The sequence below is a fragment of the Nelumbo lutea genome, chromosome 5, assembly GCF_056320005.1.
Source record: "Nelumbo lutea isolate HS-2025 chromosome 5, American lotus-T2T, whole genome shotgun sequence".
NCBI lineage: Eukaryota > Viridiplantae > Streptophyta > Magnoliopsida > Proteales > Nelumbonaceae > Nelumbo > Nelumbo lutea.
Window position 1 is genome coordinate 35690455 of NC_142688.1, and position 15412 is coordinate 35705866.

A 15412-nucleotide genomic window follows, 5' to 3' on the forward strand; every position below is an offset into this window, starting at 1 on the left:
AACAACATGAATCAAACATGCACTTTATTTATTTCCACTAAATAACAAAAGCACATCAAATCAGATTGAAGCTAAAGGCATACAAAAACTGTCTAACAGTTTTGACTCTTAAAATTTACAAGACAGCACTATAGCATTTTTTTTTTCTTGGGTCAGTTACATTTGATGATTTGGAACAAGAGAATAACCTAAAAGGGTCTATCAATGCATGTTTTATCATTACATAAAATAGCATTCTATATTTTATTTGAATATGATGTTTTATTATAGAAATTCCAACTATAATTGCAAAATTACATATTTGGGAGGCTTACACCTCCTGCATTCTAAACCCCGCTTCACACCTTTGGGTAATGGAATGCCACGTGTCATGGCTATGCATTTTAAAACATTGGTTATTTATTTTAACTTAAGAAAAACTATCTTATTCCTCATTCCTCTTCTCATTATAAATCAAAGAACAAAAATGAAAAAATAGGGCTAGCAAGATATATTTAATTGTACCCAATACGTATACTTGAACCAATGCAAAATAGTTGTCAGGAGATGACTTAAACAATCTATGGACCTTACACATTATAGAAACTATACATAGCATACATGAATCGAGTGAACATAAAAAAGCAAGAATAGAAAACACGATATAGTGATGTAATGTTCATGCATTATCACTATCATTATCAATTCCTCCCATAGTAGGTGCTTTCTGCTGGGAAGCTATCCTTGAAAAATGTAACACTTGTGACTTACTTCAAAAGAAATGGCCTAATTGGTGTTTATCCCCACATTGGTGCATCCTATGTAAGGAGAATGGCAAGAGCTGCTTTCACATATTAGTTTCCTATCCTTTTGTATCAAAAACCTGGTGTTGGTTTTTCTCTCTTTTTGGTTGCAAGTGGCCCTCCCCTCCAAATGTGCAAAGCTTGTTTAACTCTATTTCAGTGAAAGGTCTAAAAAAGAGAGGTAAAATTTTGTGGGAATGTGTAAGAGTAGTTGTATGTTGGACGGTGTGGGAGGTTACTGCGCAGGAGATATCATTAGAAATTGGAAAGAAGTGACATAGTCTGTGTTGAGCAAGAGCAAGAGCAAGTGAAGAGAGAAGAGGAGAAGAGAGGAGAGATGAGTCGAGTGACTGAAAGCCCTCTAGAACATAGGGGGCGAAAGAATGATTTTATTATTTATACTAGTACAGCCGAACAATATAAACAGAAGAGAAATTACAATAGTACCCTTATGGTACTAAATCTAATACATAAACAACTGACAACACTCCCCCTCAAGTTGGAGCATAGATATCAATCATGCCCAACTTGTCACAAAGATCATGATGTCTGGAAAGGTTTAAACCCTTTGTAAATATGTCTGCAAGCGGGTTCTCAGAAGTGACATAGGGGGTACACACTTCGCCTGTCATAACTTTCTCTCTGATAAAATGCTTGTCAACTTCGATGTGCTTTGTTCTATCGTGTAGCACCGGATTGGCAGCAATGCTTATAGTTACATTGTTATCACAAAATAGAGTTATAGGTTTGGTCACTGGGAAACCCAACTCCCCCAACAAATTCTTTATCCACATGCCTTCAACAACCCCGTGGACCATAGCACGATATTCAGCTTCAGCACTGGATCTAGCTACCACATTTTGCTTTTTACTCCTCCATGTAACAAAGTTCCCTCCTATAAAGGTGCGGTAGCCACTGGTAGACTTTCTGTCACTTTGGGATCTAGCCCAATCTGCATCTGTATAAACTTCAACTTTCAAATGTCCATGCTTTTGAAACAACAAACCAGTACCCGGATACTTCTTTAGATATCGAAAGATTCTCTCTGATGCTTCAAGATGAGAAGACCTAGGAGCATGCATGAATTGACTGAGGACACCAACAGCATATGCAATGTCTGGGCGAGTCATAGAAAGGTATAACAATCTCCCTACAAGCATCTGAAACTGTTTCACATCCTTGAGCGATTCACCACAGTTGTCACCGAATTTATGGTTGGGGTCAATGGGAGAGTCAACTGGCTTCACCCCCATCTTTCCAGTGTCCTAAAGTAAATCTAGGACATATTTCCCTTGAGAAATGAAGATACCCTTCTTTGATCGGGCAACTTCAATTCCAAGGAAATATCTGGCAGGTCCTAGATCCTTCACTTCAAACTGAGTGGCAAGAAAAAGTTTCAATTTCTGAATTTCATCCTCCCAATCACCAGTAACAATTATGTCATCCACATATACAATTAGAGCAGCAATTTTACCTTCTCCTTTTTTCACTGTTGACATTGCCTGTATCCTTTCTGCTGAACTGCCACATGGAATCTGCTGAACCAAGCTCTTGGTGATTGTTTCAGCCCGTATAAGGACTTCTTCAACTTGCACACTTTCTGTTCATTGCCTTGGGCTAGAAAACCAGGAGGTTGAATCACGTACACTTCCTCTTCAAGGTCACCATTCAAGAATGCATTCTTGATGTCCAGCTAGTGTAAAACCCAATCCAGATTAGCCGCAAGAGAGAAAAGGACTCTAATGGAATTCATCTTGGCAACGGGGGCAAAAGTTTTTGCATAATCAACCCCATACACTTGAGTAAATCCCTTTGCCACTAAGCGAGCTTTATACATTTCCACTGTTCCATCAGCCTTATGCTTAACTGCGAACACCCATTTACATCCAACTGGAACCTTTCCCATAGGAAGATCAACAAGTTCCCATGTGCCATTTTTGTGAAGGGCATTAATTTCTTCCCTCATGGCATTTGTCCATTCAAGAACTGAAAGAGCTTCTGCCACATTCTTAGGGATAGAGACACTGTCAATAAAGGTAAGGAAGGCACAGAATGAGGATGAAATGTTCTCATAGGAGACAAAGTTGGAAATGGGATGTTTAGTGGTGCACAATCTAACACCCTTCCTGTGAGCAATAGGACGGTCAAGATCATTAGCAGTAGAGGAATCATTTTCAATAGATTCAATGACATCATTGGGAGCCAAAATACCTGAGTGAGCATGATCCTCCCCCGAGGAGTCTGGTGGCACTGGAGGTACAGCTTCCGGATTCTCTACAGCTCTTGAATTTGGTTGGCCTTTGCAACGACGAGAAAAAACACGAAAAGGTGGAGGGTTAGGGAGAGAAGGAAACTGAACCAGTTTCTCCTCATGCCTACACTCCCCCTGACGAGAAACAGAATAGAAAGGCTCATCTTCAAAAAAAGAAACATCCATGGAGACATAGAACTTACGAGAAACAGGATCAAAACAACGGTATCCCTTTTGAGTGAAGGAGTAACCAAGAAATATGCAAGGGATAGCACGAGAATCCAATTTTCCACGGGTGGGAGACAGATTTTGGACAAAACACCGGCAACCAAAGACACGAGGAGGAATAGAAAGAAGGGGAGCCTGAGGAAAGAGAAATTGATGTGGGGCTTTGTACTCTAACCGACGAGAGGGCATACGGTTTATAAGGTAAGTGGAACAAAGAACAGCTTGAAACCAAAACCGTTTGGGAACATTCATATGAAGTAGTAAACCTCGAGCCACTTCAAGGAGATGTCGGTTCTTCCGTTTGGCCACACCATTTTGTTGTGGTGTGCGGGCACAAGAGCTACGGTGAAGGGAACCATGCAAAGCAAAAAATTCCATGAGGTCACTATGAAAAAATTCTTTTGCATTGTCTGATTGGAAAATTTGGATTTCAGTTTGAAATTGAGTGAAAACCATCCGCTAGAAATCTTGAATGATTTTTGGTACTTCTCCTCTGGTTTGCATCGGGTATACCCAAGTATATCTAGAATAATCATCAATGAGGGTAATGAAATACTTGTAACCACTCTCAGATGGTAAAGTAACAGGGCCCCACACATCAGAATGAACAATGTGAAACAGAGATTCAGATTTACTATTTCTTTGAAGAAAATGAGTTCTACAATGCTTACGTAACTGACACGTTTGACAAGAAAAATCAGAAACAGACATTGACTTAAACAGTTCTGGGAATACAACTTTCAAAGACTCAAAAGACAAATGACCAAGACGACAATGCCATAAATAGACTTTTTTCTTACAGGACTGACTCATAGACTCTGTAACATGAAGACCAGCCTTATTCTCCAGCATGTAAAGTCCATCAGCCATACGACCCCTACCAATCGTCCTCCCCGAGGCTAGATCCTGAATCACACAATGAAAAGGGAAAAAGGTCACTGAACAATTCAAGGAATTAGTAACACTACTAATAGAGAACAAATTAATGGGAAAAATTGGAACATGAAGAACACCAAAAAGGGTAAGGCCAAGTGGAAGAGAGAGAGTTCCTTGACCAGCTATGAAAGAGTATGATCCATCGGCTAGTCTCACTTCATCTCTTCTAGAAAGAGGGTGATAGGTTTGAAAGTAGGAGGACATACCAATCATATGTTTTGATGCTCCAGAATCAATGATCCATGGAGAGTCAGGGGTGTGAGAAGCAACATGGAAAGCAGTGGCAGGGTTACCTGACGTAGATGCAAATGAGGTTGAGGGAGGAGTATCCATCTGAAGAATTGCTCTACCATAGAGCTCTAAATGGTCACGGAAGGAATTCATAATGTCCTCCCTCGGGTCAGGTCTAGTGAGATGTGTCTAAGTCATAGTAGAAATGGGGGGCTGATTCTCCCGACTAGCCATGTTGGCCATGTGATGTTTCTTTGTACTTTGTTGTTCGTACTTCTTATTCACCTTTGAACCTTGCTTCTTAGTCAGATCTTGATTCCATTTTGGTTTCCCATGAAGATCCCAACAGGTATCTTTGGTGTCTTGGGGTTTCTGGCAATGAGTGCACCACAATTTTTCCTTATCTTCTGTTTTTTTCTGGAGATCTCCTTTTCGGGAAGAAGATCCCACACCAGTAGATACACCTCCTTTTGCAACTAACACAACAGCCTCCCCACCAGGGCTGTTCATCAAATTTTTCCTGCTTTCTTCAGATTGTACAAGAGCATAGACTTCTTGAATACAAGGGAAATCCTTAGAGCTGAGAATTTGTACCCTGATAGATTCATATATAGGATTCAGACCATATAAGAATGCAAACACCCTTTGTTGAGAGACAAGCTGTTTGTACTTCTTAGCATCCTCATCACACTTCCAATCCACACTCTGGTAGTGATCCAAATCCTTCCAGACAGATGTTAAGTCAGAGTAACAGACCGATAAACACCTCTCCCTGTCTACAAGTAGAAGATGTTGCCTACAGTTGATAAATTTTGGCATAGTGTCGCAATTCTGAATATGTAGACATTGCTTGTTCCCAGATTTCATTCGTTGTTACAGCCCACATGAAATTCTTCCTAATTTGAGGTTGCATGGAAACCAAGAGCCAAGACATAACAATATTGTTCTCCTGATTCCATCTATCATATTCAGCACTCCCGGAGGATGGTTCTTTTATCCTCCCATTAATATAGCCTATCTTCCCCCTTGCAGTGATGTATAATTTGATCCCTCTTGACCACTCCAGGTAATTTAAACCATCAAGAGGGACAACAGCCATGGGAAAGGATAGGCCACACCCACCCATTCCATTCAGCATTGAGGAAACTCCAGATGGGGCTGAATCTTCACTGCCCATGATATCTAAATAAAAAGTTGAAACAGCAACCAAAAAAGGCATAGTCGTACAAGACTATTTCAGAGATAGATCCTTCTAACCACCGGTTTCACTGAGAACAAAAGAAAGAGCACCGCTATTGCAGTACAAGAATAGGTCCTTCTGACCTACAGCTTCACTGAGAACAAATAGCAAATTGAACACTGCTGTTGCAGTACTGAAACAGGTCCTTCTGACCTACGGTTTCACTGAAACAAGTCTGCACACTGCTGTTGCAGTACAAGAACAGGTCTGAATGACCTACTTAGTAGGGCTTAATAAGATTAATGTTGAGCAGACAATTAGTCGGCTAAAACAGACCATCAACAGTCCACAATACCAACAACAAAAAAGTTTGAATACAGTTACTGTGGGCAGCCGAACAGTTCATCAATCGAACAGACAACAGTAGGGTAGCTGAACAGTCATCAAACAGTTCAGCAAACAATAGGCATCCGAACAGACAAGGATGATAATCCACAAACAATAGGCATCAAACAGTTCATCAGTTCATCAGTCAAACAGACAACAGTAGGGTAGCCGAATAGTCATCAAATAGTTCAGCGAACAATAGGCATCCGAACAGACAAGGATGATAGTACCTCTTTTAGTTTCAGATGATAGTCTCCCTTATGATAAACCAGAACTCCTTGACTGTAAACCAGAGCTCCTTCTACGAATCCTCAAACAATAGGCAACCGAACAGAAGATGAGCAGAATAAGGAAAGCAGCAATTTCTGAAGACAGAACACCCTCTACGAACTGCAAACAATAGTCTCTCTACAGTCGAGCAAACAGGAGGAGCAATTTCTAGGTTGGAAGACGAATACTTTGTAACTTCTGGGTCGAACTGACTTCACCAGATCAGGAGTTTGATTGAAAACAGCACTGGATGCAATAGTAGTTAGCTTGACACCACCCTTCAGGCCTGGACGACTTGCTCTGATACCATGTTGAGCAAGAGCAAGTGAAGAGAGGAGAGGAGAAGAGAGAAGAGAGATGAGTCGAGTGACTGAAAGCCCTCCAGAACATAGGGGGCGAAAGAATGATTTTATTATTTATACTAGTACAGTCGAACAATATAAACATAGGATAAATTACAACAGTACCCTTATGGTACTAAATCTGAATACATAAACAACTGACAATAGTCTGCTCCCTTGAATACTTCCCCTATTCCAGCTTGGACTCCTCCAACTATGTAGTTCATTAAGTTGAACTTTGATGGCAGCAATGAAGGAAACCCAAGCCCTTCAGGTATAGGTGGACTGTTCAGGGATGAAGAAGGTCGAATTAATGCAATGTTTTCAGTATAGGTTGGGAGATTCTCTGAGAGCTGAAATTTTGGCAATTTTGGAAGGCATTAAAAGAGCCCAGCATCTGAATATTAAAAAACTGCCGGTGGAAGGTGACTCTAGGCTGGTTGTTAGTTGACTGCAGAAGGAAGACTTCAATCTGTGGAAGTTTTAAATGAGTAAAAGAAAATTAACCAGCTAACTCGGAAAATGGAAATTCAGTTTCAGTGGTCCAAGAGGAGTGCTAATTCTATGGCAGATTCTTTGGCCAAACAAGGGGTGGGAAGAGCTAATCTCTTTTGGGCATTGCTGTAATTTGTTTTCTAATTTTAGGGAGGGTTAAGTGATTTTACTCCTCCCCGTTGTAACTTTCTCTTTTCTATTCTTCTTAATAAAAGTTTCTGTTATCGATAAAAATAAATAAAAAAAAAACTACAAACCATCATCTGGTAACTATAAATAAACCTTATCCTCTAGGAGCAACCCCTATATTGATACAATTAGTGAACAAGTCTACCATATTGAGGATGATATGTTTTTCAATGTTGAATTATAGAGTGTATATGTGTACATTCTTTATCAATCTTTACCTAGTAGAGCCATTGCATCCTTAATAACACTTTCTCACCAAATAAAAATGCCTAAATGCAATTTGTTTACAAGTTCAAATCACCCAATCATGTACCATGATGCAAGAATAATAAAAAAAACAACTTCTAGATTGATTATCCTATGGTTAGAAGTTAAAAAAATGAAAGGAAAAAACCAAGAGCATGAAAAATAGTATAGAGCTTACTGATTCCAACGCATAAACGGGAACCATCAAAACGAGTCCAATTAAAAATTTTTGTTCCTGAAATAAAATAGTAATTATGTTATCATAGATCTTGAAGGATGGCATAAATAAAATATGCAAATCTAATAGCAAGGCTTCATACAAAATGCACAATATTTCATTGGTGACCATATGAAACCACAGAATGGAACAAAACTTCTAATCTAAAAGGAATACAAGGATAACCTCAGGCTGATTGTATGCAGCTATATGTTCAAATATGAGAAACAAGGAAAGTGCAAGTGCGACAACTACAAAAATAGCTGCACTGAGGATTGGCCAGCTGTAGGATGTGTTTGACTCAGTCCCCAAGTTAAGTGACCACAGTTTCGCCGATCGACTAGAAGACTCAGCCAGACTGACAAGGAAAAACATAGAATATAGAACTTCCCTCCATGCCATTGAAAAGATCCTTGGGAACCGCATGCCCTGAAGTTTGTTTCAGTTAATAAGCACTGAAGGATGTACAACAATCCCAATCTGCTTTCTTAGTACCATTTAACCATCAGAAAGATTGCCCTCAATTTTGAGAGAATTCCCTTTTCTTAAATAACTCAATTCTGCCTTTTGAAAATGCCATCCTACCATAAAAGTGCTTCAAGATTATAGTTCAATGTAGAAATTTTTCAATGCTCTCGAGATAGTAGTTGCCCAATAAAGAATATATGAGGTAATTATTGCCACATGAGTGCATCAGAAATCAATCTACACAATAGCAAAAGAGAAAATCAGCCAGCATAACAATTGTACTGATGACAGATCACATCCCACAATTAGAAATGGCAATGGAAGAATTTTCAAATTCTACTGAACTATAGTTGAAAACATGGGACTTCTAACTTTCCTAATGCATGAAGCAATAAAACATAATTATCTGAAATAGGATTCAAGAAAAGCCACCAAACAATATATATACTTTCCCAAGGAGTTGGAGAAATGACTAATATGCAAGTTACTATAGTTTCAAATAACACAAAATAAGGACCAGAATAATAGATTAAGTAGATCACAATTCACAACTAGGTATCCTCTCCAAAACAGAACAGTTCTATAATCTTTAGCCAACGTTATTCATAGACTGAGATAACATTAAGCACCTAAAGAAATTCAGTAACAAAGAGACTTTCCAAAGTTATTATCCTGAAGGTGTGGGATATATACGAAGTGAACTAAATTATGTAGTTACATTCTTTAAAGATTACATAATGCAAGGGAAATTGTTTAGTTTGATTGTTAATACAAAATAAAAAACTTGCCTTTTCTCTCTCCCTTTTCGTCATTCAAATTATTTTTTTTTATCACAAGTTAGTCTGATGGTATCACAGTCACATCACTAATTTGATCAATTGATCCCACGTTTTTATGTTTTATCAATAGGTTATAAGATGGCATTACTGTAATGAAAAAAAAAAGACACAATCTTCTATCTAACTATACAAGGGCTGCAAGAACTCTACTCCTGCCCTTTTCTTTTTGATATTATGAAGGAACTCACATCTGTTGTGACCGTGAACGAATGCCCCCAATGAAATATGAACACACCAGACTTTTTTTATAAGCATCAGATATAAACATCATTAATGGAGAGAAAAAACCAGCCAGCTTGACATAGTGAGTGGGCCAAGTACAACACATCCTCTACATCCCAAAAAAATACAGCAAAGTTCACCAACAAAAAAGATGGGAGAAAACTTATAAATTACAGCCCAGTCCCGGGCAACCCTAATCCTAACAAACCTTTCCTACCCCCAACCTAGCCAAAAATCAGTTAACATATTTGCACTCCAGTGTACCCAAATGAATGAGATGTTCAATCTGGTACCCAAGGAAAGAGCCAATCTCACCAGGATTCTAAATTGCCAAGGAACTTGATCCTGAGAATTCATCCATCTAATGACAGTTTGGCAATCCCCTTCAACTATTATATTCGCAAAACCCTGCTGATCTACCATTTTAATGCCTTGCACTAAAACTAACAGTTCTGCCCTCAAGGAGATTCCAAAACCAGCCAGTCCTGAGTAGCTGAGAATTACATTACAACCAGAGTCCCTAACCACTCCTCCCACTCCAGAAGTCCCTGGATTTCCAAGACAGCACCCATCAAAGTTTAATTTGTAGCTTCCTTCTCCAGGTGGGCTGTGGGCACCAATCCACCACCCTTTCTTGTTGTACCCTGTTGTTAAAATCCACAATAAAGTTCCAACCTCTTAGCATGTCATTCAGCTTTATCCCAATAAAATCTTTATTGATCTGAGCCGAGTGAGCAGCCCTTACAGTTGTAAATTCAATTATCTCCTCCATTTCCTTGTATTTTTCTTCAAAGATTTGACATTCCCTTCACACCACAAACCCTAAAGCACTGCCCCTCTCACACACTGCCACCAAGTTTTCTTTGTGTAGAGCATCTCAAAAAACGTGGCTTAAACAGGTCCACCACATTAGAAGGTGCACTTCTCCAATCAAAGAGCAAAAATGATGCCAAATCTATGAAGCATGGGGGCAGTGCAAAAAAATATGTTGAAACTCTCCCCATTCTTCCAGCAAAGGACACAAACATGGGGAGAAAGGAACCAATTTTCACACTTACTTTGGAGTCTATCACAGGTGTTCAAGATCTGCTTAGCAGCCTCCCAACAAAAAAAAAAAAAACCTTTATTTTAGGGGGAATTAGACTGGACCACAATTCTTCAGCAGGGAAGGACAGATTTTCATCTTGGTTCACAAGGACCTTAGAAAGTGAGAACAAGTGAAGTTACCTTTAGTAGATGGGACCCAAACCCTCTCATCAACCCCCGAAGAGGATAGGACAAGGTCTTGAAGTTGATCAAAGGAATCAGCTCAATTGTTCCAAAGTCTCTTAACAGTCTCCTTAAACCCAAGTCCCAACTGAACCAGATTCATTAAAAGAACACAAATCAGCAAAGGTTCTTTTTTTTTTTTTTTTTTTGATGAATAACAGAAATCAATTTATTAATGGACAATAAAATTACAACAATCTGGGAAGAGGTAAAGAGGCTTAACTCTCCCAAAGAAGAAAACAGAAAAGGAGATTTCAATACAGCCAAAACATCTGTTCCCTTCCCACCCCTTGTTTCGCCAATGTATCTGCAAAAGCATTTGCAGTCCTCTTCACCCATTGAAACTGAACCTCCAACCCCCTATTTAGCCATATAGCGTCTCTTCTCTCATTTGCATATTTCCACAGTCCATTGTCCTTCTGTAACCAGCTTTTAGTCTCCTTCAACAATTAGTCTATGAATACTCAGCTCCTTTGTCTTTCTTAAACCTTCCATTAAGGCACATATCTCAGCTCTGGGAGAGTCAGCATTCCCAATGGGGCCTGAAAACAAGTCACCTTTCCATTCTCATCTCTGAATACCCCACCAACACCTGAGAGCCTAGGATTACCTTCACTACTACCATCAAAATTTAATTTTACACAACTTGGGCCTGGTGGAGACCATAAGGGAGAGGCAACTGATGAAAAAGGAGCAAAATTTGCCACTTCCAGCCAGTTATTCAGTAGCATACCTGTAGAGATATCAGCCAACATATCCAAAGACTTCAGCCAAATGCACCACCCTAACCATTATTACCTCAATGATACCTTCTTTGTTCCTTTCCTTATCAAACAAGGTCCTAGAGCTCCTATCTTCCCATATAGTCCAACAAATGGCAGCCTTCACACACCTCTGCATAACCCTACTCCTTTTCTTAGGCCATCTAAGGAAAGAAGTGGCAAACAAACTTCGTATATCTGGTGGAGGAGTCCACCTGCAACCACAATGGTTCTGTTTTCGAAATTTGACAATTTGTACATTCTTGGGAGCAAATGGCAAAAAGGAGAACCCCCCCTCCCCCCACCAAGTATCCTCCCAAAATTTTACCCCTTGTCCTGAAATGACATCAAATCTTATTTGTTGTAAAAAATGTTGGAAGTAAAGACAGAATTGCTTTCCATAGGCTTCTAGCATTAGCTCTTCTACACAACCCAGATTCCCATCCATTGGAGTGCAAACCATGAATACTTTCTATTACTAAATGCCACAAAACCTCCCTCTCCTTTGAGAATTTCTTTTTTATCAATAACAGAACCAATTCTATTAAAATAAGAAATTTAGTACAAAAAGGGGGAGGGATAAACACTCTTAGCCCTCCCCCCAAGAGAAAGATTACAGTACAGCCCAAAATAAATTATTCCTTGCCACCCTTTGTTTAGCAAGTGTATGAGTTGCAGAATTTGCTTCTCTTTTGACCCAATTACAAGACACCTCTACTCCTTGCAGCAATTCAACAGCTTTCCTCTTCTCATGAATGCAGCACCACCATCCCTCTTCCTCCTTTTTTTTGGAGGCAACTAATTGCAAGCTTCGAATCACTGTCTATTACCAACTCCCTGATATTCAGGTCTTTAGCCTTCTGAATCTCTTCCATAACAGCCATAATTTCAGCTCTTAAGGAATCCACTTCACCAATTGGGCCTGAGAATAGTGAAATGATGTTTCCTTCTTCATTCCTAAAAACTCCTCCTATACCAGAAGGGCCTGGATGCTACCATCAAAGTTTAATGAAACCACTAGAGGGTGGGGACCACAAAGGCTTAACCACCTCCTTAATTGGAGAAGAATCAGCCACTTCCCTCCACTTTCTCATCACCTCAATGCCGGAAACGTTTCTAAAAATCTCCAATGACTTTACCTAATGGACTACCTTTATGGTGATAGCTTCGATGAGAGCTTCTTCACTTCTTGTTTTTTCATGGAGGAGTCCTTGATTCCTCTCCTCCCAAATTGTCCAACACACTGCAGCACTTGTACATCACCACAATATTCTTCCCCTCTTCTTTGACCAGCTTAGAAAATTGGAAGCAAATAGACTTTGTACACTAGGAGGGTTCCAACTGCATCTATACAAAGAAAAGAACCATTCCCAATTTGAAGAAGAAAAGAGGTAGGAAATTAATAAGTGATGGAAATTCTCACCATTAACTTTACAAAGGGAGCACCAGTGAGGGGAAAGGCACCAATTGGGTCTTTTTCTTTGTAGTAACTAACAAGTATTAATCCCTCTCCTTTGAGAATCTCCACAACCATTTACATAACAAAGCCATCTTTTCCCCCATCAACCCTCCTATCCCCAAAACCCCCAGCTTATCTAATTAATTTCTCCAACTTTTGCACTACTTTCTTTGAGGCCTGAAAACTAAAAAGAAAAAAGAAAATTGAAAGACTAGACAAGGTAGATTTAATCAAGGTCAGCCTTCCCCCTTTAGAAATGTAATTTTTTTCCAAGAAGCAAGCCTTTTTTACAAATCTCTCAATAGCTCCATTCCAATAGGCCAAATCCATAGGATTCCCCCAAAAGGCTAAATCCTTAGGATCCCCCCCAAAAGGCTTCTAAATATTTTGGAAGGCACTCCCTAGCATCACAACCCAGAATAACCGCACATTCCTCCATCTCACAACTCTCCAAATTAATCCCCACCAAATTGCACTTGGCTTGATTGACTTTCAACCCAAATACCTTATCTACCAACTCCAGGACTCACCTCAAAACTCTCACATCCTAAAAGCCCCAAAACTCCCCTAAAATCAAGGTATCATCTACAAATTGCAAATGCTACACCACCTGTTCTTGCCTGTCCACTCTAAAGCCATGAAACAACCCTCATTTTTTTTATGAATAACAAAAACTGATTCATTAAAATATTAAAAAAATGTATACAAAGAGGATAGAGGGAGAGAGAAGCTTTCTTAACTCTCCCTTACCTAGATAACATGATTACAAGATTACAATACAGCCCAAAACAAATGATCCTTTCCCACCCCCTACTTTGCTAATGTATCAACAAAAGAGTTAGCATTCCTTTCCACCCATTGCACATTGATTTCCATTCCTTGAGACAGCCATTTACTCCTTTTCTCAATAATATAGTTTCACCATCCAGCCTCTTCCATTTGCAGCCACTCAATAACTAACTTTGAGTGCCCCTCAATTAATAGCTTATGAACATGTAGCTCTTTAGCACTTTGGAGGCCTTCCAACACAACCATTATTTCAGCCCTTAGAGAATCTCCCACACCAATCGGACCCAAGTAGATGGCAATGATTCCTCCATCCTCTTTTCTGAAAACTCCTATGCTAAAAGGAGCCAGATTTCGTTCACTACTCACATCAAAATTCAGCTTTATAAAACTATGTGAAGGTGGAGACTAACTTGGTCCTAAAACAACCTTGAAAGGAGTGGAGTTAGCAACTTCTTTCCAATTTCTCACCAAATCATCTACATTGACCCCCTGAAAGAGATCCAGAGACTTCACCCAATGGATCACCCAAATTGTAATGACATCAATTAGGGCATCTCTACTACTTTCCTTATAAAGAAAAATCCTCTAATTCCTTTCTTCCCAAACTGTCCAATACACAGCCGCCTTTCTGCTTCTCCATAGCAATCTTCCTCTCTTCTTTGGCCAACTAACAAATGAAAGAGGGCAAACAAGCTTTGTGCATCTAGAGGAGGGTTCCACATGCACCCAAAAAGAGAGAGAAACCATTCCCAAATTGAAGAAATAAAAGGGTAGGAGATGAATAAGTGGCAGCAAGACCCACCTTCAGCCTTATAAAGAGAACACCAATTGGGGGATAAGCACCAACAAGGTCTTTCTCTTTGAAGTAAATCATAGGTGTTAATTCTCTCTAGAAAGGCTTCTCAATAGAAAGCTCCAACTTGAGGAGGGATAGGCTTACTCCAAATCTCCTTAACAGGAAAAGGCATCCCTAGGTTATCCCTTGGTTGAACTAAGGATGAGAGTAACAAGGCATAGGAGAGGATTCAGAAGAAAAATAGTCCAAATTCGACAAACCTTTTTAGTGGGATCCAAGAAAACCCCTTCCAACCTTTGGATAAGTGACAAGACAACACTTAATTTCGACTCACGTGGCCCTCTCCTAAATCCCAAGTCCTAGTCAAACCCAAACATTGAAATAGAGGGAACAAGGAAAGAAGAAATAGGCTCACCCCTATGGTTGAAAATGGCATAAAGCGAGGGGAACTACTCATTCAAATGAGAACTACCCAACCAAACATGTTCCAAAATTTGACTAGATTTTCGGAGCAAGGATTATACCTGACAAATGACAAGAAAGACGGTAAAATTCCAAGGAGAAGCACTAGTAGCCCTAGCCAAAATCCGAGAAGCTGCAAGCCCATGAATACCGATGATTACTTTTGTTCGCAAATTGTCTCTATCCATTGGAAGTCTCTACAACCATTTCCCTAACAAAGCACCATTCCTTTATTGGATGTTCTCTAACTCTAATCCACTAAACTTCTTGCTACAAACCACTTCCCACCTTTCTCTATGGTCCTTCTTCTCCTCACTTGGCTTCCAAACCTTCTTCTCCTCACCTGGCTTCCAAAGAAAGTCTCTCGTCAATTTTTCTAGACTTCTACTAACCCCTTCATGAATCCTAAACACTAATGGAAAATACACCAATAAGTTGACAAGTGTAGACCTAATAAGAAAAATCCTTCCCCCAAAGAGTAGCTCCTCTTCCAAGATGTCAACTTCTTTGTGAATGTTTCAATCACAGGATTCCAAAAATTACTTCCTCTTAGATTATCCCCCAAAGATAATCCCAAACAGGTCATAGGCTACT

General features: G+C 39.6%; 1 protein-coding gene across 5 annotated transcripts in view; it reads right to left on the minus strand.

The window, feature by feature from the left end:
* LOC148851679 (protein LAZ1 homolog 1-like) overlaps positions 1 to 15412 on the minus strand; it is a 60953-nt gene that overhangs the window by 30830 nt on the left and 14711 nt on the right. For 3 of the 5 annotated variants that reach the window (XM_088945220.1, XM_088945221.1, XM_088945222.1), the window contains one exon: positions 7715 to 7771. In XM_088945220.1, the coding sequence (XP_088801346.1) occupies positions 7715 to 7771 (57 nt within the window). Of the gene's footprint in view, positions 1 to 7714; positions 7772 to 7939; positions 8459 to 15412 lie in introns of all 5 variants that reach the window. The other 2 variants (XM_088945218.1, XM_088945219.1) reach the window with 1 other exon arrangement.